Raw genomic sequence first — 26,070 nt, 5'->3', positions numbered from 1 at the left:
TGCATAGAAAAACTCGAAATATTATTTTGTTCATCTGAATTAGAAATTTGTTCATCAGATGGAGATGAATTTGACACAACTACATTATTACTTTTAATATCTTCATGCAGTAAAGTATGGTGTTTTGCTTTGCAAATAGAACACACATTCTGCGATGAACAAAATTTTAATTGACGATTTCCGAAACTACATACGATGAGGCTTGGGACAAATTGATGAATCGTTATGATAGAAAAAATCAAATTGTAATGTCGCTTGTTAGAACACTTCTTGAGCAACCCAAAATTACTAGCGCTGATTCTGTTAATCTAAGAAAACTATCTGATACATCTGATGAAGTTATCCGTGGATTAAAATCTCTTGGCGAAAAAGCTTCGTCTAGAGATGTTTGGCTAATTTATTTTTTGTTAGAAAAAGTCGATCCGGAAACGCGCCATTTATGGTCACAAAAAAATGGTGAAGAAGAATTTCCTACCTTAGAATATTTCTTCTTTTAGAATAGCAATAAAGTTTACTATACAAAGCTGATGCTTTTTAGTTCAAGGCAACTACTAACATTCAGCTGACTTCTGTTCTGAAAATTACTAGTGCCAGCAGCATATCTCCAGACATTCAATAAAGCTTGATGCTGGAAAAAGGTGCCAGGTATCAATCATGAAACAATCGATATCCACCTAACCACCTGTATTCCATTATGTTCATTCTACGTTTTTTAATAAAAACTGCAGTATTAATTTAGATTTTATACATTTAATTTACTGTGCAAACACAATACCATATATGAAAATTGCAGTTTTTCCTTTGCCACCCACACTCTTACACACTGATGAATATTTGGCTCACCAGAGCTACTGAATTTGACATGACTGATATACAAGACTAGAAAATAAATGTCACCCGCATCTTTATAGTGGTTATCTGTGCCGTATCGTCAGGCCTGAGGCTGTATCGCGTAAAAGGCATGGATGATTGAAATTATTTTGAAGCAGGAGATGTGAAACTATGCATTGCCTTCACCGAAACTCGAGCCTGGACACCTCGAATAGGTGCCGAGTGTACTACCGTTCCACCGCGAAGGCATGCTGGAAGGAGGGAGAAAATACCTTATAAGGCAATTTTTGCTCTCGCTTGCGGAATCTTCGCTTGTTATTTGATATAAATACTGTATTTTATCCTGCTTGAACAATAGTAATATAATAATATATTTTGTAACAGAGTTTGCAATTGTTCTAAGATAAATGTTTTAATAATTTTTTACTTTACTGCCATTTACCATTAGGAAAACCTACATTTAAAAAAAGATGGGTTACATAGAGTAATATAATCATATTATAAAAGAAACTGCATTGACAATAGTGGTTAACTTCTCCCAGATATTATTCAATTCTAATTTTAGCAACTCTTCTTTAAAACCAAATAATAAAATCTTCCACCTAGCTGCTGATACTAAGAAAGGAGGAAATGAAAAATATGAAACGGTCTTACAACAACCCTACAATACTAAAATCATACTACAATCACTGAAGTCATAAAGGCAGTAACAGCGAAACTGCTACAACGAAAGAGACAAGAACAATTTACCTCAAAACATGCACTTGCGTTTATAATTAAACTTGCTTGTGCAGCTTAATGCTTGTAAAGTAAACGCTTGTGAAAGATAAAAATATTGCTCCGTTCGCTACAACTATTCGTAATGTCTAACGATGTAAATTGTTTTGTACCCTTAACCAGTTAATCTCGAGGTTTATGAAAACATCATAACTATAGTAAATGTGTAAAAATTGATGCAAATTACTGTATGTTCAGGATTTTTATCTTTAATAATATTTTTCAAGTTTATCTAAGTACCTGAATCTCATTTTAGAATTAACTGTTTGAAGAGAATTTATATGAAAATTTTGTCTTGAGTACATTTTATCAAGTTTTCTAATAAATGTTTAAATTAATTTTTGAAATCTGATTAAAATAATAAAAAACTAAACTGTTACTAAATTAAGACTCGGTTAAATCCATACTTTCATAAGCCTTACAGATTTCTTCCGTGATCTTGTAGAGACATTAGGTTGTTTCGAGGAAGGAGATGTGAAAAATGAGCAATGCCCTCGCCAGGACTCGAACCTAGACCTCTCTCATACGGGTCGAGTGTGCTACTGTTTCATCATGAAGGCATGCAAAAAAAGGGAGGAAATACCTTATAATCTTAAGCGATGAAATACACCTTGAGAATCTTTGAAAAAAGGAAAATTAAGAGTCGTATTTGGTGACTGCAGATGATCGAAACCTAACGAAAAATGTTTAGTTATGTATTATAGCAACAATACATGGTGAAGTATATCATGTTAAAATACAAAGAATTAAAGAGATGGGTCTTTCTGGTTTCAAAATTAAAGACTAAGGCATAAAAGATTACTTTTGGGAGTCCAATATTGAAACTATCTACAGAAAAATAAAACTAAGATGAATTGATTGCATTTACCTAATTATATTAAATCTATGAAGAGTTACTGAAACAAATAGATTATTAGAAGATTATTAGAAATAGTATAACATAAAATAAACTTATCGAAAAAACAAATCCAACGTTGAGCGGTTATCAAGGAGAAAACAAAGTTTAATAAATCTGTTTTTCCCTAAAAACGACTCAACCTTATTAATTGGTCAACGCGAATAGCATCTAAACAGGAGCAGACTGAAGCAAGGCTGGCATCTCTGCATCTTCGTAGGCATATTAGGTGAAACTTAGGCCTTACTAACTGCAAAGATTCCACCCCTATTTGGAATCTCAAGAGGCAATATACCAGCGTGGGATTTGAGAGTCTCCAACTTCTCATCTCCTATCACTCGTCTCGCCGTGTATTTTGTGTGATCCCTTGCCTCGCAGACACTCTATGCTTACAAACATCCATGCCTTCTCCGAGATTCATACAAAAGTACTATATTTATAAAGCAAATCATTAAAATTTTTATAGAGACACTCCATTTTATCTGCTTGCCTGTTTTTCAATTCGATAATCAAGCTATACTATCTATGCTGTGTAATGAAGGGATTTAAAATACGATAACATGCTACTCAGACTGATACATTGCTACTTACAGTTCAATTTTATGTAAAACTGCCCTACGCCAGCCTGTTTTGAATAATTTAATCTATACTCGTTTACATCTCATAAAACAAACGCTGACTGACATTGTTTTCCTTAGTAAAAGGTTTGGCTGAATTAATAACGACAATCACTCTAGGGCTGTTTTCCTAAGGGAAAGGGATGCTTTCGAGAAGGACGTTCTAAGGGATGTAATGACTTAAGTATTACGTATAGCGCATTATATTTTAAGTACTGTGTCATCCTGTACATACTTTCGCACAAGGCACCGTGCACTATGTTCTGCATACTAATGTCTCAAGTATTGCGTACTGTATCAAGTATAGTATTACGTATAGTGTCATCACATCGTACTAAATTTATAATTGTACTAGTATATTATATCTTAAGTAATGCGTTTTGTAGTTAATACTGTGTAGTGTAATGTGTCATCATAATGTACTAAATAAATAGTTGTACTAATATACAATATCTTACGTAATAAGCATTGTAGTAAGTAATGCACTAAATATCTATGTACTATGCATTATGTACTTAAACAACTTTAAGTATTTATCTCTGGGATATGTACCACGTCCTAGAGTGATTCTTGGGTATGCAATCCTCCTTTTATATTATATGTGCTTATGTTTTTCTTTTATGTGTTATGTGTGTGTATATGTGCTGTGTTATGTATTTACTTGGTTGCGTTCGTGTATGTATTTGTTTTCTATTGTGTATTTTTATGTGTTATTCAGTATGTAATGTACTTTGTATGTCACCTCAACCACATATGTAATCCACCATCTTATGTCAAACAATTGCCCCTGTATGGCCTTGTAAACCTTTCTTAAATCTTATGTAAACTCCCGGTGCGGCCTCTTGCGGCTCCAAGGAGTTGTTGCCTTTGGGTAGTGGAGGACGCGGGACATATGCCTGTTTACCTCTGTTAAACACCAGGCGTCCTCCGTCACCTGTCACCTGTATACACAATACACATGGGAAAACCACAAAAATGCCCACGCAGCGAGCCTGTTCGCAGGGATTCGAACTGCGGACTGAACTACCTGTATTCAGCGACTTTACCGCTCGGCCGCTGTAAGGGCCTTTTCCCCTTATCAAAAGGGGAAATTAAAATCCCTTTTCGGATTTCTTTCAAATTGAAAAACTCATTGAAGAAGGTTTTTCTCAAAAGCGAATAACATAAATGTAACTTTCTTTTAATACGGGGAAATAAATTTTCGGTGTAACAGAGCCACTGATTTCAAATGACCCATTTTGTTACTTTGTAATTCAGAAGACAAATGAAAGATGTTAAACAGCATGGCTTGGCGGCAACTTCATATTTTTCCACAGATAAAATCCTTTTTCCTTTTCGTGATCCATACTAAAACGAAATTCTTAGTCCTGCAATTTTATTGAAGTAAAGAAAATAACAAAGGTACTTCCAAATAAAAATCCTTCTTTCATAACATTAATAAATTCAATTTAGATTTTTGAAAACATAAACATATAAAGACTCCATCTTAAACAGAACTTTTTCTTCTTAAGCCAAACTACAGGTACAGTTTTTATCCTTAGAACATCCATCTGAAATTGGCATTCCGGCAAAACATAACCCTGCTTCCTTTAATTGGCGGTTCGATTTTTATTTTCTTTTATGGTTTAGTTTAATTTTATAATTAACAAAAGTGTACAGCTACGATGCGATTTGCTATGTCATATGATCATTATTTTTTTCTAATAATTAGTACAAGTAATACCATAAAATTGCATAATTTCGCGCCAAAGACGTAAATGTTCCGGCCTATAATATCTCTTCTGGTTGGTGAGAAATGTGGTGTATCTCAAGATATACTACTTTTCATCAATAAAGATCTCTACTTTCAAGAACCTTTCAGCGCTGTATTCTTGAAACTAACAACTTTCTTAAGGCAATTCTCTCTAAATATTCGATATAAACTGAGCACATCAAATGTGACATCATCGTAACTACAGAATATCATCAGATATGACACATCGTCAGAATATTTCCGTAATATTAGTCCCACATTCCTGAAGATGGAAAAGTGTAATTATCCAGAAGCTCTGATAATTGCATGAATAATAAGAGTAGCATCATAAATCAAATTATTGTCTGAACACTGTTATGAAAACCTGCATAAAATAAACAAATAGCCCAGCTTTTAAAATTCTTTTTACAGCTAAAGTTACGTAATGTAACTGAAAAAATTTTTAAATCAGCTGAACGGAAGTAATATTTAACACGGGAAATAAATTACACTTTTAACAACGTTAAGAAATCAGAAACACATTGTAAAATTCCTATATTTACTTTACGAGCCACCTACGATTATAACTAGGAATTAAAGCGGCAGTTATTTAGACATTCTGATGTTTTTTTGTGGTTACTGTATTCTGAAAGGTAAAGGAAGTGGTACAAGGATCCATAAACCACACTCGACAATATTATCATAAAAGGGATGAAAAGTTTAGGAAAATTCTATTCATTTTAGAATGACTTATGAAATATGAATTCTATTTAAAATACGAGATCGGAAATTTTCACAGAGTTGCTACATTTCCTTATCAATCTGGGAGGTGTGTGTGTATTTAATTATGGCAAAGCACACTAGGGCTATCTGCCTAAGGGGAGGGATGCATTCGTGGAGGACTTTCTAAGGGAAACTGGCTCGTATACATGTTACACATGGAGAAAACCACGAAAACACCCACGCAGCCAGCCCGTTCGCGAGATTCGAACCTCGGACCGAACTACCAGTGTTCAGCGATTTTACCGCTCGGCCGCTGATGAGCCCCAATCTGGGAGGAAAATAAATAAAAAATTACTGTGTTACTTGCTGCAGTGCATTATAATATTCGGCTTTCTCACGTATTCCTTAATGCAAAGTAATTTTTTTTCCTCTGCTTTAGTTTTTTGAATGAAATTATTTATAGCCTGGAATCTCAAATTATTGTTTTTATTTCCATTGGCTGGCACTAGCCATTATAAGCGTTGGTTACTACTGACTCCGGAAGCGGCAGTCACTTTAATAAGGGGGTTATCTAAAATGTGTGCTATCGTTGCCTCCCATGAAGGGATAGACAATTTACTTACTGCCATCTCCGGGATTCGAACTCGAGTCTTTCGGTACAGCAATCAGAGTCACTAACCACCAAATTTTTAAAATTTTAAATAGGTTTATTGAACTCAGAAAGATGATTTTTTGTCATATCTGAATACCAAGATTTTAAATTGAAATCTGATTCGGAAGAAATCATAGTAAATTTTCAAGATGTTATATTATAGCATCTTTACTGCAGAAATACAAATTTTGTCACACTAAGTTTGCATTGTTAACGAATTTATTTCATATTAAATTATTCTTGATGTATTTTTGATTAAAACGGTAATAATTACAAACTCTGTAAGCGATCAAATTTGAAAATATTCTTAATGAAGAACTAAATAAACGATAATGTGTTTTTAAAAATTTTGGTTATTTTTTCCCTATAATTATTACTCATATTTTGAGCTTTTAAATTTTCTTTTAATTTTCAGAAATAGTTATTAAATCAATCGAAAATCAAATAACAATTCTGTAAGAATTCATTAAACATAAAAATAACAATTCTTTGATAATTTAATAGTTATGTATAAACTAATAAATAATATTTACTGAAAAACATGCAGAATTTAAAACCTAACATGATACAATTGAAGTGTTTTATAAAAATAAAATACATCGCATATTTCTTCCGAAAAATAGTTGTTATTCTATAGTTTTCAGTTTCATATGTCACCAATGATACTTTTGAATCATAAAAATATAAGCCCCTTTTTATTTATTTTCTATTAGCCGACGCATTAAGTATTAAAAATGTAATTAACAGTTCACCTGCAAAAATAAAATTCACCCATAATCCTCTGCGTGTTTTCTTTCAAACGTAATCCGAAAAGAAGAAAGAATGAAGCAGAAAAAAACGAAACAAACTTTACAGGAAAAAAATTAAAACTCTACTCACGTGGCACTCGCCGCATGTTGACGATATCGGTGCACGCTCTTTTTTTTCCTTGTTTTTTTAAACACAAGTAAACCCTACGTTGTTTTGATATTTTTCGATTTTTACACTTTCTTTCAGAAGTTCGAAAAAGGTGAACAAACGCGCATTATGATCTCTTCTCTAATGGTTGGCAAAGTATCAATAGAAGATTGCCCTAGTAAAACTTGCCAAGAGAGCCAATTTGGCGAGAAAACTATTTTCCGTTATGCCAAGAAGAGTCGTTGACATTACTGTCTTCGGTTTTGCGTGAAAACCCGTTAGGAGAAAAGGTTTCGGATCTCCTTTGTTAAAGCAAATAATTACTTGGATTTTTCTATGAAGTTTTCTACTAAAATATGTTTTCTAGGGATAAATATTTGGTACAAATGACATATAATCCAATTTATTTTTCTATTTAGAAAGAAATTTGCGAACCTTGAAGTTTGTTTTAGTAAAATACTAGGAGTTTATTTTAGTAATATATGCGTGCTTGATTATTCAATTCCTATGAATTATATTTTAATACTCTCTTCGAAAATGTTCGCGTTCTTTTTTAATTTCATATATATTGACGAAGGCATTTCCTAAGTTTTATCACAACAAATATTCGCATATTTTAATGACACATGTTAGACAATTTTTATTTAAACTAAATTATTATAAAAATAAATAAATTAAAATATAGTTTAAATACTTTTTATTTAAACTATATTTTAATCTTTCCATTAAATAACCGATTTTAATTCTGATTAACAGAAACAATAAAGCTAGTCCTGAATAGCTAATAAGCTGATTATTTATTTAAATTTTTGAGTCAAGCACAGCTTTCTGCCTATGGAAGCGATGCATTTGTGGAATACTTCCGGGTTGCATATAATTTATGATACAACTCTTATGTTACGTTACACGATAACTCCATACAGTTATCCCGTTCACAGGGATCTGATCCCGGGTCGAACAACTAGTGATCAGCAGTTTCATATACACGTTCAGCACGTTCGTATACACGTTAAACACGGGGGTAAAAGACGAAAACTCCCATGCAGCCAGCCTATTCGCGGGATTCTAACCTCGGAGCGAACTACCAGTGTTAAGCGATTTTACCGCTTAGCTGCTGGTGGGTCAGAAGATCAATGGAATACTGCCAATACTTCTGCAAGAAACGGTTTGATTGACAGAAATGTAGCCTGCCCTAATTTAAGGAATGAAGAAAAATTTTATTCAGAGAGAATTTAAAAATTTAAAGTGTTAAAATTCACAATTAGTTTTATTAATGAAAATTGACAAAAATCATTTAAATTTTAAAAAGGAAAAATAAAATTTTTCTTACACATTTCAATTGTAATAACAAATGAGACCACAAATCAATCATTTAGTTCAGTTAGCATTTCTCAAACTCGTTTAGCGGAGCCCATTTTTATAAACTTAAATGTGCTACGGATCATCTTGCTGTTAAGAATTTGTTTAGCATATATTACTGATAGTATATTAATATTTTAAAAATATAATTAAATAAAATTAATTTAATATTGTATTGGTATTAAGTAATTAAATTTATAGAATAAAAAATTATATTTGTTTTTGATAATTAAAGACTAGTAGAGTTTGGACCATCTTCCCCTTTTTACTTGAAAATTAAATGATAGCACTAACAATAATGGGATGCTTTAATCACATACTAGTGACTTCACTTATGCACACTAGCTCTTGAGTAAGTGGTTTTATGGTTCGATTTATGATGATTAGCACACCACTGCCATAGTGCTTTAAATTCCTCTTTTGTCGCTAAGACTAGAGTGAAATGTTCATAGGTCTTAAGGTATTTTCATCTCCCTTCCAGCATGTCTTCGTGGTGTTACGGTAGTATTCTCGGCGAGTATTCGAGAAGTCCAGAGTTCGAGTCACAGCGAGGGCATTGCACATTTTTCACGTTCCAGCATCAAGAAAGCTCTACAAGGTAAGGTAATTGCTGATCATATTCAGGAAAAGTTGGTCTTGGGTGAAAAAGGTGATACATTATTTCCATATGTTATTTCCATACTCTGAGATTTTCAACTATATGTAATAAGCTTGGTACTTTTGTCTGTTTTGGAAATATAAGAAGACTACCAGGACAAACTTCGAGGATACTCGTGATCCGTGGAATAAAGCTTGAGAAACGCAGATAAGTGAATTTAGTGGGTAGAGAAAATTCTCAAATATTACAATAAACGAATTACACGGTATGCTTTACTCAATTGAATGCATTAAGTTTTACTTTGTTTAGTATATGTTTGAATATTAAATAAGACTAGAGATTAACCATTTCGTAGAAGTAAATGTATCAACAAATAAAGAGTAATCCGAAAGTTGCTCACATCCAAAAACTCTGGAAATTTCAAACTGGATAGTAATGACAGATGCTTTCAATGGATCACATCACTATATTGTTACAAGTAATCTAAAACTTGTAAATTTCATTTACAGTTGATGATGTTAGCTTGAAAAACCGTTTCGTTAGTCCAAGAAGGAGAGGAGTGATAGCGCTTTGCGAATTTAAAATTTCTTAAGTGAGGGATAAAGAATTTTAATTTTTACGGACTTACGAATTTTGATTTCTGTTACATGAGTGATAACAAATTCCTTTGTTCTGGCATTACTTTCCAACATGTTCTTACGGAAACGTTGTCGAAGCTTTCATAGACATCTTTCCAAATATTCTTAAACTTAACGAGACTGTATGTTTGCTCTTCGAAAACCGATTTCACGAGAGTGGGAGCCTTCATCATAAAAAAGCCGTCCGTATCTTTTAAGTTCTATAAAAATAGATAAAGTCAAGAATAAAGCGTTGCAAACACCAAAAAAATAGTGTAGAAAAAAGACATTGCAATCAAATTTATGAATTTTGAAGCAATCCTGAAAACTTGGTGTGCTCAAGAAAACCTCGCCTCCGCCTTGCACCAAACAAATACTAGTTTTTCAAACTAACAGGATAAACCACAGCCGAGACTTTAGATGATATTATAACAGTATAGAGGGAAGAATTTCCATTTTTGAAACTTTGATGAGCATGCCGTTTGGATTATATTAAATATCCAAAACAGAACTGCAGTATTATTGGAGAATAATTACTTGAAAATTAGACCCACCAGCAGCCGAGCGGTAAAGTCGCTGAACACTGGTAGTTCGGTCTGAGGTTCGAATCCAGCGAACGGGCTGGCTGCATGGCGTTTTCGTGGTTTTCCCCATGTGAACGCGTATACGAGCCAGTTTCCCATACAAAGTCTTCCAGGAAGGCATCCCTCCCCTTATGCAGATAGCCCTCGAGACTTTGCCATAATCACACACACACTTGAAAATTGCCTACTAGTAGAAAATCAGTGGCCAGCAAGGATGAACATATGTCATTCCATCTGGTACATTAGGTCTATCTCCCAAAGAAGGGACGTTTTCTTTGAGGAATTTTGAAGGAAAACCGAGCCAGTATCCAGGCTATGTGTGAGAAAACTGCTAAATCCCTTTTTTATTCTCTTGAAAATGGCTGGAGATAAATATTACTGTTTAAGAGTCTTATTACTTGCAGTTTATGCTTGCGTGTGACGTCGCTGAGTACTGGTAGTTCCATCTGGGTTAAAATCTTGACGACGAATTTGTTCTCTACGTCTGTTTTCTACTTTTGGCTGATCTTTAGAATATGGTAACTGGTAGTTTGGCGACATTTTGGAGGCGATAAAGGTTACTACCTGGGACTTTGGTAATAATGTGAGCAGTACTCAGTTCCGATTACGCATTATTTTGCGTGAGGGAAATGAGAGATCATGGGATATGTCATGTGATATTAATGGACGAATTACGGTTTCTTTAATCGGAAAAGGGGAGAATTTGGAAAAATATCTGTGGCTGTATATTATTTTGTATTAAGCTTCATTGTGTGTTGTGTGAAGTAGGGTTGAATAATTTTGGGATTGTATGGCGCTGTCTAAAGTGAATTCTAGATGTGATAAAGAGAATTTTGCTTTTTATTTAGCGGAGGAAGTGTGGAGGAAAAATTCGCAGAAAAAAGCGTTCAATAATTTTATTGAATCCATAATAAAAGTGTATCCACCATGTAAGCAAGATTCTGAAGAAAATTAGGTAAGTTAGTATTTTTAATTATTTGAGGATATTATTTTTATGCATTGTTCTAAATGTAAGGTGGAAGTAAAGTAATTTGGTATTATTGGGAAAATTGTTATTAGCAATGATTTAGTTTAAAGTAATTAGGATTGTAAGCTAATTTTTATTAATTTAATGTATGTGCTTATTTATATTTGAAGTAGTGTTTTTGAATTTAATTATATTTTAATTAAATTATAGTTATTTTGTGAATTTCATGTTTGTAGGAATTTGGTATACGTTTTAGTTGAAGTAAACGTGCATGGAAATAATTTAAATATTTGACACTAAGTATTTGTAATGTTTGCGGTATGAATTCGTTGGTGACGTTTATAATATAATAGATAATTTAGAGGTAAAAGTTTTTGGATATTTTATTTATTTTATACGTGGAAATGTTCATATTTGGAAAAGGTATATACTTTTTCGTTATTAGGTAATTTCATATATGTTCTTTTTAACGGGTTTAAAGATTCAGAAAATTGTCATGCATTTTCGTGAAATTTTTCTAATTTATGAGAAAAAAAGCAGTGTACCTGGATATAGTGAAGAGTGCGCGCTATGCCATTTTTGTGTAATTCTGGGATTTTTTTTTTTTTAAGTAAAAATAAGTCGACGTGTACATGGTTTATGTGTATGTGTTATTTTGAAAAACGCGTAAGGAGTATGGTATTGTGCACATTTTCCCAATTTTGCAGTGAATATTTGTCATGATTAAGCAGTTTTGTTAGATAAAATTTCCAGCATAAGTGTAATTTGGCTAGTAGATTGTTGGAAGAAGTGTTCAGTAGATAAAAAGAAAAGAAACATGTCTTTATTTCGTGAAGACAAAATGGCGGCGGGAAAAAAAAATAGAGGGTTGCTGTAGGAGAGTTGGTCGCCAAATTTTCGCCAAAAAATCGTCAAGTTACCATAATCTAAAGATGAACCCTAGTTTTTTCTATGCGTACTATTAAGCAGAGCATTTTCCAAGTCCTCTGTTATGTACCCTTCTGTTAGGTAGAGAACGCCCTAATCTTTTATTATAATTAATTAATTATCTTAACCTATATGCCGAGTCCATAAAAATTTTTACTTTGCTTTTACCCACAGAACCCTCGATCGTAGACATATATAGTTTCAGTTATAAGAGTGTTTTCAATGACACCAGTATTCAAGTTTTGGCATTTTACAATTTAAAAAAATCAGTTTTTTAAAAATTACGAAACTAACCTTTTACACTTTCTTTCTCTCCCAACACTTATGTTTAGAGAACTTTTGTACTCTTTACATAAAGTAAAGTACAAAAGGTTTGACTTTTGTCAAGAGAAAAATTGACTTTATTTAATTTCAAAATTTGCGATTTTTGACATCATATTCAATTTTCACTGAGAACTCAGTAAATAAATAAATTAGAATAATTCGAGGCTGCTTTTTTTCCGCAAAAAGCTTTTAAATGATGTTTTGTGATTTACTAGTGTCTTTAATTTATAATTTTATTATATTTGATATGCCGAAAACATTTTCACACAAATAAGTTTTAAGTCCAAAATACATTATTAATATTCTGAAGAAGTTTTGTTACATTAGCGCTCGGTAAGGTATTGGAAAGAGTAATTCTTTACAGATTGGACTTCTTCCTGCAAAGGAACAACGCCCTGCGTCCCAAACAATATGGATTCCGAATGGGCAACTCAACTGAACATGCCATAAAAGACTTAATGGCCACTATCAAACAGAACAAGGATAACAATTTGCACTCACTGGCAATAGCCATTGACATCAAGGGAGCCTTTGACTCCCTTTGGTGGCCAGACGTAATAAATTTGCTGCACAACATGGCGTGCCCAACAGCCATTATTACCATCCTTCGCTCGTACCTTCAAGATCGAAGTGTACAAGTAACATCAGACAGCGGCATTTATGTCAAAAATGTCTTTAGAGGATGCCCACAGGGGTCATGCATTGGACCAACACTGTGGAATATAGTGGCAAACTTGGCATTTCGTCAGTTTGAGAGCGTAGAATACGCTCGAATCATAGCCTATGCGGACGATTTTATGCTAGTTGTGGCAGGAAGGAGTAACCTCGAAATGAGATCTCAATACTGTCTTGATCTGTTCTCCCAATGGGCCAGAGCACATAAGCTTCAGATTTCGGCAGAGAAAACTAAAGCTTTGCTCATAGGACGCAGCAGGCAGCTAAGACGCAACCCAAGCATTAAACTCCATGGGATACCGGTAAAATGTTTCCCCCAATTGAAATATCTTGGGCTATTACTCGACAACAGACTTTCTTGGATGCCACATGTCAGGAATCTTAAGACTCGAATTAGCATCCTAAGCAACAACATGAGACGCATGACTTCACATAAATGGGGTATCTCATCTAAGCTACTAAAAATTTGGCATAGAACCATTACAGAAAGAGTAATAACTCATGGAGCAGAAATCTGGGGTGCCGAACTTACCTCTCATATGAAAAGGTCCCTGCTCTCTATTCAGAGACAGCAGCTACTTCAAGTATGCAGGGCCTACCGTACCACGTCAACACTAGCCCTACAACAACTAGCAGGAATTCTTACCCTAGATTTGATAGTAGAAAGGGAGGCAGCTATCGTAAGGGTTACCAGGCTGGGTCAAATTTCAACACTCTGGGGTCATAGTTATCACCACTCGGACTACGAGGAGCAAAACAACTGCAATAACTTTCATCCAGCAGCTTTTAATCTCTCTGAAGGTATCAGTATAAACGACCAACCAATTCAGAGGTACAGTAATAACCTTTTCACAGATGGCTCCAAAACTGAGAACGGCACGGGCAGCGCCTTCTGTAAACTAGAAAATGGAGTTGTAACATTCGAGTGGAAAAGGAAATTAGGCTCGAACAACTCGGTATACCAAGCAGAGCTTCTAGCTATCAGTGCTGCAATTAGATATGCGAACACATGTCAACAGGAGAAATTCTCCATACTCAGTGATTCGGCATCAAGTCTGGCGGCTATCGCAAGTTAAAACAGCTGGAGTCCATTGGTATACAGAATTCAGAAACAGCTTCTGACAATACCTATTTCGCAAAGACCCACTTTAAAATGGGTTCCCGCTCACACAGGGATTCAAGGCAATGAAGCCGCTGACCTACTGGCCAAGCAAGCAGCCAACTGCACGGATATATTAGAAAGACCAACTAAACTTCCTTGGTCTCATATTAAGCGAACAACTTTGACAAGTCTGCTACAAAATTGGCAAAGTAGATGGACAGAGGCAGAGATAGGACGAAGGACATTTCGCTTACTGCCAAAGTTAACATGGAAATAAAGACCCACTGTGCTAGCCTAACACAGTTCTTGACAGGTCATGGACCATTCCCAGTATACCTGAACAGATTCAGACTTAGGGATACTCCTTTCTGCGAATGCGTAGAGAAAGGCGACACGGACCATTATTACATCCATTGTGTACATACAAGAACCTGGCACTTGAAGAAACCATCGGACTGTGCCTGGGCAATGTGGACGACTAACACACTCAAAAACAGAATAGCCCTTGATAAAATAGAGAAAATCTCAGGACACTGCCTAAGCAGAAACAACCGTGGATAATATTATAATGTTTCAAAAGTTCAGAACTTAAAGCAGATAACCAGAATAACGCTTAGTGCCTTGCAGTTAACAATATGTAAAAACTGTTATTAGTTTATAATATTCAACCTTGTTACTCTGGAGTCTCCCCCGCCGTGATGGTATATAATTCCGTTTGGTTCATGTCTGTGGTCGGAAGCCATCATAGCGGTGCACTCACTCACTCACTCTGGTAATTGTGGAAAAATTTTCAAACTGCAAATAATTTTCTTTTTAATTAATGCAAAATTATATTACGAGTTGGCTGAGTGCCAATACTAAAGCCTGCCGGTATTTTCTAAAATAGTATTGTTTTAAGATTCTGTGAATAAGAACTCCATTCTGAAACAATTTATATTGATCAATATTTTTCAAATAATCTGCACATATTTCGTCACTTAGAAACAAGAGCTTTAAACATCAGAAAAAAATTCCTAAACTAATAAACGAACGATATGTCTGTATGTATATCTAACTAAAATAAAAAATTTATTTTAGTTTTTCGCTTTGCAATTTAAATATGGCCTCTGAATATTATCCCCGAATTTCATATCAAATATTTCGATCAGATGTTTGTCGTACGGGTGCCAAATGTTTTGTGTGTTATTTTGTATAATGAATACAAAGCGTTCCAAAATATAACTTTAAAGACCAGAGGAACATATAAAATTTAGATTTCATAATTTTAACAAAACTGCTTGAAAATTATTTGAAACCTAATTGCCGTAAAAGAAAATTTTAAATAACTTTCAAGCTTAAAAGAACTTTTCTGTGAAAATTATAATAGCTTCGCCTTGCAGTACATATGCTTCATATTGTCGTTTTAATAATTCAATAATAATTGTTAATTTTTATTTCAACAAAGAATAGTTTTCCGTGTGTGTACTTTAGCTAAATTTTCATACGATGAATGTCTCAGGGGATTCTGTTTAGGAAACTAACTTTGATACCAGAATAATACAGAAAAAAAATTTCAGAGCTTAAAAAATTGTTTTAAACATTTTTACATCTTTATCCAACAAAGCACTAAGCATATCAGTAAAAGCTTTCTATTTTAAAGCAGAACAAATGAGACTGCATGGTATACATTTTAAAAATTTAAATGACTTGGAACATTTTCCCCTGTAAGGAATAGGTTAGGCTTACGTTTTTTGAAATTAATTTTTTCTGCCTCTTCCCGATGTTTAAATATTATAGAGAGAATATAATCATTTCCTTTTAAACAACCGACTTAAACTAAAAAAGGGATTCATAATTTTAAGCAGATTAATTTTCCAAAATGACATTTATTTTAAATCCCACCGGAGACCAAATCTTTAACTGGTAGTCTTTCCATATCGCTTTGCCTTTACTCGTGGTTTCGCACGAAACCCTGTTGAGAAAGAGTAAACAATGCAATATTTAATCTGCGTTGTATTTTAATCTGCACGAAATTATTCATAATGCATTTTAATCTAGAAATTTAAACAATATGTCATAGAATTATTTACGGCTGTTACTTCTATTTGACTTGCCTGATCTATTCAGTGTAATCCTTAAGAGGATAAATAGTAGCAGATAAAATAAGATTACAATCAATTTGGAAGAACACCAATGCAAGATTAAAAATCAGGGAAAAGCATTTATTTGAGTATATTTTGTAACTGAATTTGAAAGATAAAATTTTGTAGACACTCGTGAACAAAACTATTTGGCAAGATGGAAACAGCTGTTTGGAACAGGCATTCCCATTTTCTTCTCTTCCGTCACATTTAGCTTAAATATAAATTTTCCTAAAAAAGTTCTCTACGAAAACATAGTATTTCCTATTACCGAATACCCTCGAACCTTCTGTTACAATCATTTGGAATTTACCGATGCGATTCAATATTCATGAAATTCCGAAGTTTACATCCAGTTAAACGTCTGTCAAAATTCAAATTTAGAAAGCATGCATTTAATTCTTCAAGCAGAAATTAGCAGAAACTGCGCTGCTGACTTCGCTGATGCAACGACAAAATGTTTGTCAGTAGAGAATGATCCTGAGGTCGAGAACTAATCAAAACACTTCAGCAAAAGCTGCAGATGTAGGATTGTTATAAAAATGTGTCATTACATTTATATAGTATTTTGTGGTTTCTTTTAGGGTAGAACTGAGAAGAAAGCAGGTGCACAAATATACATTTTGTTGTTTTCTCACATGATAGTTTAATATATTTATGCATTAAAAAGACTTATAGGCCACTTCTATATATAATATTGGTGTATTTAATAATGGTAAAGCATACAAGGGCTATCTGCCTAAGGGGAGCTATGCCTTCGTGGAGGACTTTCTAATGGAAACTGGCTCGTATGCACGTTACACATGGGGAAAGCCACGAGGGCGCCCATGCAGCCAGCCCGTTCGCGGGATTCGAACCTCGGACCGAACTACCACTGTTCAGCGACTTCACCGCTCGGCCGCTGGTGGGCCCCTCTATATATAATAAGAAAATGCGTACTTACGTACTATTCAGTCGGCCTTGAAAGTTGGCTACTGTTTAACCATAAAAGTCGACATAGGTTCAGTCAAAGTTGCGCCAATCGTTCCTGTAGAATTCTCAAGTATCTGACTCCTCTTTATTTAATAAACAATCAGTACTCGACCCGCTTTTTCTTCTACTTTATTAGGCTCTCCGATTTCAACATAAATTCTGTTTAGACGGCTATGAGTAGAAACTTCCCGCAAGTTATTGTTCCATTGCTGATTTGTTGACCCTATTCAGCAGACGATATAATGTTCATTAATACTACGTATGTTTTTGATAATAAGATCCCGAAATTTTGAGAATAATCCACTGCATACTGCTCTACAGAAAGTAGGTTCCAAATTTGAATGATATTTTTCAAAATGCATGAGAAAAATACAGCAGTAACAATTCATTTATGCCCGTGTTCGTAAAAACAAAACGTAGCTTATCGAGAATCAGTCAAGTTGACTGAAAGCCCAGATGTTACATCATGAGTATTCATAACCAGTCCTGTATCGCACTACTTGACAACAGTTTTCACGGTAGACGGGATAAAACTTAAGTACCAAGAAAAATTGTAAAAAAAATCTAAAAGGTTTTAGATTTTAAAAGTACGTCCAAAGGGACGTTTTTTTAACATTTCACGGTAGACGGGATAAAACTTAAGTACCAAGAAAAATTGTAAAAAAAATCTAAAAGGTTTTATATTTTAAAAGTACGTCCAAAGGGACGTTTTTTTAACATTTTGTGTGTTACATTTATGTGTAAAATATCACATTTTTCGCACTTAAACTATAAAATTCAGTTCGGCAGCAATATCGCAAAATAGTTTAAAATGAGCATATCTTTAAAATTTCCGATACAGAGACTCACGCCGCTGGAGATAAAAATGTTTTTTCTGTACAACGTTGCCCTGGCTCGCTTTGAAATCCTTGAGTTTGTTAATCAAAAATTCGTAAAACTTTTACAAAATAGGAAATCGATAATAAATTTCAAATTTGGTCTTCCACATGCCCATATTCGTAGAAAGATTACGTCATTCAACATTCGATGGCTCTATGTACCGTCGTTTTATCACAATGCGAGAAATATATATACATTTTTGCAGATTTTTCATTATTTAATTTCTTTAAATATAACACAGGGCGATAATACTTTGTGGCAACAGTTTGAAAAGTGATTCGCCGTTTTTAGTGAATCGACACAAAATCGCAAAATGAAAACAATAGTCCTTCAGGAAAAACGCCCCTTTAGACTACAAATGCTATTAAACCGATAAGGAAATACAAAGTACGTAATAATCTTTAGAGAAATGTCTACGCTAAAGATTTTCTTGAAAAATGTTCTCAAAATTTCGGCAATGAAATTGTTGCCTTATCTTGGTAAAAATAGTTATGAATAAGTAAATAAACAAACAAATTGCGAAAAAGAAAGCAAAAAATTAAAAAAATAAAGCCTAACCTTTCAGACTTCCTTCGAACAGCAGAGAGGACGTTAAATCTGATTTAGCTTCAGATTGGGCTTTTTTTCGTCTGCCTTTCCTATTCTTTAATCGTTTTGATATACAAACTCTTATGTTAATCAATCTATTACCATAAGTCTGCCTTTAAAATTAGCCACAAAAAACTTTAGAGTAAATGTATCAGATCCCCTACTTTCACTTGCAAATTTTCACTGAATCAGTTGTCCAATTGTCTTTCCCAAGTAGTGTTTAGTTCATGTCTGTAATTGTAACTTATACGCTTATCATTCAGATTTTTTACATTGTTCAAATGAAATCGTAGATTTAATTCATAAATGAAAATCACAAAGTTTCGAAATACCATCTGCCATTGAAAAGCTATTATAGTACCTAGCAGAAATTGCAATCTCGCGAAATAGATAAGAGAATTCTCATTTATATTCCTATTAGAATAAAAATATCCGATGAAAAGAATGTTGCATCGTTGCTTAACTACCTGTGCATTCCAAATGTCTGGCATGAACATACCCTCGGATAGGTATTTCGTTTTAAAAATTACAATGTAAGAAGAGTTTTTAAAAAAATTATTTTTAAAATGACTCATTTTATTACTCTGGTAAGCAGATTGTTCTTAGAAGTCAAAATATCAATGAAAGATCTTATGTAACATGGATTGAAAACGATTTCGTTTTAATCTTCACTATAATTGTACAATAACATCTGGGACGGTCTTTCGGATGTTAAAGGAACTTCAGAATCAATTAAGAATACCAGTTTTGTCGTTAATTCTTTCTAATTTTACTGACTGATTTACTTACATTTTCAGCTATCATTGCAAACACTTTTAACTGCAACCGAAAAACGTTAGATTTCTGCAGTTAGCACGATTACATGTAGTTATTGTATATTAAAAATCAAGCCCAAGGGCACCTGACATAATGATATCTGGAAATGGAAAACATCTCGGAAGAGAAAACGGAGAAAGGATAAGTGAGAGGGGTACCAAAAGGAAAAAGGCCAAAGGCATCTGGCAGGTGAACGGCACTTGACAAGATGAAGAAAATCCGAACGGATCCATGACAATTAAGAAAAAAAAATACCTTCGTCGGGAATCGAACCACGGACCTCTAAAACACGCGCCGAGCGTGAAGACCACTGCACCATAAAGGCACCTACCCACGAGATCAAATCTAATCTAATAATCCTGGCTAGGGCAGCCTTTACTGGTACTCGCCTTTTACTGATTAGCATGATTATGTGCCATAGGCTTGGTAAATAGATGTTACAAAGGAGATACCTCCACGCCGACAGGTGAAGCTGGTGCCTGTACTCTTGGTACGAACGTTAGAAGATGAAAAATTTTGACGAGCATCTGGGCTGCTCGGAAAGGCGAGGTGGGCGGAGTCGGCCGACGAGCTGGAGTTGAATGATGGAGAAAATATTCGTTGGGGCCAGTCACGTGGGTGGTCAACCTCCCAAGTACTGACCCCGAGAGAAGCTGCTTAAAACTCGAAACAGAAAATTTCGAGTGGGAAGGAGCAAATATCTTGATCACATGTAGGTAGGAAGTAAGATGGAGTGGCCCTAACCGGTTTCCTCCATACCCTGATCTGAAGCACTGGCGATCCCTACGTGGTGACCAAAACTGGGTAATTTACCATTAAGTTCAATAGGTTTTGACACGATCGGATGTAAACATTTTGTAATTACGTCATAAATATACATATAAATGTATACATTTTCTTTTTCTACAACACTTCAGAGTCCTACGTATATGAAAAGAATACATTTTTAAACAACATTTCATTTTGAGCGGAATTAAATGCTATACTTTTCGCAGAACAGTTTGCTCAGAATGGTTTAATTTGAATGAAATATTTTCACAACTTTTCGTTAATTACATTAGAAAAAATTGTAAGGTAATTCGATTTTATTCGGTTAAGGATTACAAAAATTAAGATCGAAGTTTATTGTGTTATTAATATTAAAATTATGCATTGTTTCTTTTCTATTTGTGGAGCTTCTTCCTAAAATACTTTCTCAAATATGAAATATTTTAGCTTCTGAGGCATCTTTCAAATGGAAAACTATAAGTCAATTTATAATTAATGCTCTATTCGGTCCATTTCAAATTAGAGCACCTTTTATTTTAATAGCGAAATTTTTTAAATGGTACTTAATTTTCTCTGAATATCTATGAATGGGAATAAAATAAGGATTTTTTTTAAATATTATTTAAAACTTGCAACTTAGCTATAAAATGTAATCATTATAAATTTAGATAAATTTAATAATTAGGTTTCTTCACAGTAAATTTCGCTTGCTTATGAATGAATAAATCCTTCATTTCAGACACATTTATAAATAATTTAATAAATATTTACGTATTTTCTCAAAGGCAGATACATGCTTCTTGCAAGTATATGCATAAATACCCATACATATTTCATACTATTCATTTCAGGCATGTGCAAATTTTCAATTTCTGTGCATTCACTATATTTTTCGAGTAAAGTAATTTACACTAGTTTAACATATACCCGAAAGTTTTACATAAGAAATATATATAAATATAATTTGAATGAAAATTATATGCATTATTTTGAATATCCACTCAAAGGAAAGTTTTCTTCAAAATTCCTCCACGATGGCATCTCTCGTTTACGCAGATAGCCCTTGCATGCCTTACTCTATTTAATAAAAACTCAATCTGACCTATGTGTCTAATTACAAATATTTTAACATGCATAATTTTATATTTACATTTAGCCATCAAGTTTCAAACTTTTGACTTAAAACACGTTTTAGGATGCATTCATCATCAAATTCAAATCTTCTAGTAAATATATTTTGGCAGTGCACGCCATACCTCTTTTATCGATTTTACATAGTTTAATAATTCTCTGATAATATAATAAATAATAATAACTAAATAAAACGTGTAATCCCAAAGCGATCATTTTTCAGATATATAAAAATAAAATGATGAGTTTAAAATAAGCAACAGTATAGCCTCTCCTTTAAAAAAATTTAAAAATTACATGTTACAATAACATGTGGATGTGAAAAAAAATTATTTTATTTAAAACATTTTGGCGTTTAGAGCATAAAATAAAAGTAGCGAATACTCTACCAAGGGTATCGAAAGACGTATACAATTTTAAAGGTACCGTAAAGTATTTTTCATTCTTTAAGCATAACATTTTTGTTAAAATCTATATTTTTGTAGTTCAACAGCTTAGAATTTTATAAAACAAAATCATAATCAAAATCGCTGTTGTTAGTTATCGAAAAATAACCAAGATGTGATTTTTGCGCAAATGTCACTAAACTATACAAATTGCTATTATCCATCATACTATGAATGTTTCTTGCATGCGAAAGTGTCCCATTTTTCGATTTGTATGGAACTGTCGTATGTCGAAATACTATCAGAGCACTGTCAAACGAGCTTCTGAATGTAAACAAAAAAACACCCCATCCCCATGGTGACCGAAGCTTAGAAGTAGTGCTTTACTTTTAGTGTCGGTTTGGCTAATCTTTCCTTTTTACCTCCATGCTTCATAATAAGGAGATGAAAACTTAATCATCTTCTGTTTCAGTTAACATCAATATATACTGCAATGCTTGGAATCCGATTGTTAGTTTATCTATCATAGTTTTCGCATTTTTTAGTCTTTGGATTATGTTCATGAGTTTACGGAGATGAGATAAAATTCCTTCATTCTCAAGCGTATTTTGGATATTCTCAAAAGTATTTGTATCTGGAAATTTGTTCTGGATTCTTCTATTGTTGCTTGCGTTTTTAACCGAATTATTCTGGCTTCGTTTTTCTTGGGTAAGAGGAGAGAAGTTTTTCATAGTTTTAGTCAGCATCTGCGGTTGCTCTTTCTTCACAGCGTTTCTAATATTAAGCTTCTGGGTTTTTTTTACGATTAATTTCTGCTAGTCTCTGTTGATATTCAATACATCCAGTGAAGGAACTAACATGAGATTATCCACAGAAAACACATTTAGGAGTTTTTTTATCCTTTAATTTGCATTCACTAGTACGGTGATTCTCTCCGCATTTGCAGCATATCCATACGTCTGGCAATTGAAACACTGGGTAGGGCGTTTTCCTGCGTTTCTATATTTCTCAACTCTAATATTGAAACTGAAGATATTGTCAACATTAAAAATTGCATTGCCTTCACTGGTGTTCTCTAGTTCGACAAAATATATGAGTAGTTTTTCATAGTTTCCTTCGGTTTTACGAGTAAATTGCTTGACCTTTCTTACTGGGAATTGCCTATCGGTTAAGTTTTGAAAATAGCTTCTTCCGGTATTATTTCTGGAATGTTTTTGATTACTGCTTTGGTAGTTCTTTCATTATCACAAATATAGGAATGGTAACTTAATTTAAATTTCTCTAAGGCTGTAGTTATATTCCGGTAATCTTCAGCATTCGTTGACCCACGAGATGTGCGCTCGACAACATTTATACTGACAAACGTTAGATGGCCGTTAGATTCGATCAAGGATCAAAGAAATGCGTGTTACGGAGTTCTTTGGCATAAACGCCTTTACCTCCACATCATCAAAAGAGTAAAGTTATCATCATCTAAAGAGGGATCGAGCATACCCAATAAATGTCAGCGAATCAAAATCCGTCGATTAGCAGCGGGCGAGGAGAATCATCAACGTGATGGCGTACAAATGTTTACACTCAGTGTCGGTCCGGATAGTCAGAATTATATCATATTGCCTAATCTTTCGTTTTTACTCATTCCCTGCATTTATGTTTTAAGCAGAACAAAAAATTTAACAAAAGAGATTTTATATATGCATCGTGTCCATAGAAGCCCTTATGCGGCCTTTAGTTTCGCAACCACTAGTCGAAGATATATGTTTCTACATGCAAAAATGTTTTAAATAACTCACTTTGGAACTATAATTTGTAAAGTTGTACAGACATTTGGTTATTTCGAAGCAGGAGTGATGAAAAATGAGCAATGCCCTCGCCGGGCTCTCGAACCACTGACCTCTCCAACACCCGTCGAGCGCGCTTATCACTACACTACGAAAGGCATTCTAAGAAGGCGGAAGAAATACCTTATAAAGTATTTTCTCCTTTCTTCCAGCATCCCTTCGTGGTGTAACGATTAGCACACTTGACGCTTATTCGAGAGGTCCCGAATTCGTGTCCTGGCCAGGGCACTGCGCATTTTTCAAGTCAACCTAATGGTGTCTCTGCAGTCTCTGCAGTGGTGCCCGAACTAAAAGGTAGTGGATGATGATCCTTCACCGCCAGGATTTAACGACTTGGTCCCCTAATGCCCAATAGCTTTTAAAAGGGGAAGTATATAAGTTATTTTCTTCCTCCTTTCTGCTTATATTCGTGGTTAACGGTAACACACTCTGCGCGTATCGAGAGATACAGGCAGTGTTGCCAGGCTTCGCAAAATTGCAATTTTTGACAAACTTGGGCTATTAAAATTTAAGAATTTGCAATTTTGCGACTTCCATCATTTCCTTGTGCTACTTTTTGCGACTTCAACGATTTTTTAATATATCGTAAGATGGTATATAAATTTAAAAAACTCATATTAAAAAAAAACAATTTATTTAGGCTTAAATAGAAGTTGGTATCTGGGATTCCTGTTCATATGTGGGCTTTCTTTTTCAAGGCTTCACAGCCTGACTCCGGTATAACGAGAAGGGGAAAAGATGGAAAAGTGGGAAGAAAATAAAAAAAAAAACTTCGGGACCTCTCACCTTCCCCCTTGTCCCCCATGCATTTTGCTTTTAACCTCTTCGTCGTCCGTCTGCAGGGCGATCGTAACGCGCCTCAAGCGTTCTTCTACATTTTAAAACTTTCAAACGTTTAAAACGCTTTCTAAATGTTTACTTGTTTGAGTTTTTATTTTTGTTTGTTCAAATACCTCCTAGAGGGTAGCACTAATCAGACATTCTATTTCTAATTGAACTTGCCACGGGTTTTATGAATATTCGCGCCATTTTACATAAGATACAAGACAGTGAGAGATGGCTTCAACGTCTACTCAGCAGAAAAAGAGAAAAAATGAGGTTGTGAATTGGAAAGACAAGATGGATATACATTTGATGAGTACAGTCCATAATAACTCGATGATTGATGTTGGAACACAGAAAAGAACTGTAAAAAAATAATAATTGTAAAAGATTACAACAAAAGGGGAGGAGTGGACCGCCTGGATCAGATGTTATCAAATTCTCCTGTTGCTAGAAATAAGCAGAGATACTTTTATTTTTCCATTTTGCTTTATTCCCTTATAATTTTACTTAATATTCATTGATATTCATCCACTACGAAAGTCATGTATGAAAAGTTATGATGTACAGAGAAAACAACATTACACGCTACGAAAAACAGACGGCCGCTGGGAAAAATTTTCGCGGACAGGAGAGGATGGCGAAAGGGTTAAGCCAGTTCACTCTCCCCCCCCCCAGTTCTATGGTGATAAAGAAACGAACAAAAGAAATTGCAGCTTGAGTGCCATATATTGGGTACCCAAAAAGAGAAAGGAATTAAATTTATTCTCCTGATTATAATATTGCTAAGAACATAGCAATGGAAATGACTTAAAAATCAAGCAACGGCATTTTTCTAAATAACAACACAAATAAATTTTACAGTAAAAGAACAATTTATTAAGTATTTAGAATCTGAAATAAGCCGACCAGGCAGAAAGAAAAACTCAATGAAAAATATTCCTCCATTTAACTGTTCACAAATAAGCAAAAAACTCAATGAATTAAAAAATTAACTGCCAATACAAAAATTTTAGTACAAAAGTGCTAACATTCTAAACGTAAGGAATCTCTTAAGAATTGATATGCACACATTAATTTTAAAATAGAACCTAAATTAAATGAGATTTAATTAAGAAAGAAGGGATATTTAAACAATTTAAAATGAGCACTGTAATTTTAAAATTTTCAATTAAACCTAAGATACCTAATTAAAACGGCTAAGAATCGAATACAGTCTGTAACTTCCTGAACCAATAGATAGTAAATTTGTAATGACGTCAGAGGTCATGTGAGCATGCATAACTAAGACGTCACAAAAAACATGTGATCTCTGACGTCATTTGCGACTTTTTGCAAAATTTTAGCCTTCTTTTGCTACTTTAGTTGAAACATTTCTGGCAACATTCGGTACAGGTTCGAGTCCCGGCTAGGGCATTGCTCATTTTTCATGTTTAAAAAACTTAATGACTCTACAAAAATTTTTATGTG

The 26,070-nt window shown here is 34.0% G+C and overlaps 1 protein-coding gene and 1 long non-coding RNA gene across 4 annotated transcripts in view; one reads left to right on the top strand and one right to left on the bottom strand.

Annotated features, from left to right (window-relative positions):
* Nucleotides 1-7,263, bottom strand: part of Pde11 (Phosphodiesterase 11) — a 589,461-nt gene extending 582,198 nt beyond the window's left edge. The window contains exon 1 of one of the 3 annotated variants that reach the window (XM_085820851.1): nt 7,107-7,263. In XM_085820851.1, the coding sequence (XP_085676977.1) occupies nt 7,107-7,122 (16 nt within the window). In that variant the 5' untranslated portion in view covers nt 7,123-7,263. The remainder of the gene's footprint in view (nt 1-7,106) is intronic. The other 2 variants (XM_085820848.1, XM_085820847.1) reach the window with 2 other exon arrangements.
* The window catches only part of LOC118193715 (uncharacterized), a 322,326-nt gene that overhangs the window by 283,606 nt on the left and 12,650 nt on the right, over nt 1-26,070 (top strand). The window lies entirely within an intron of this gene.

The sequence above is a fragment of the Stegodyphus dumicola genome, chromosome 7 (genome assembly GCF_044657685.1).
Source record: "Stegodyphus dumicola isolate Sdum_Otavi_A_Nest chromosome 7, ASM4465768v1".
NCBI lineage: Eukaryota > Metazoa > Arthropoda > Arachnida > Araneae > Eresidae > Stegodyphus > Stegodyphus dumicola.
This window is presented reverse-complemented; position numbering and strand designations above follow the sequence as displayed.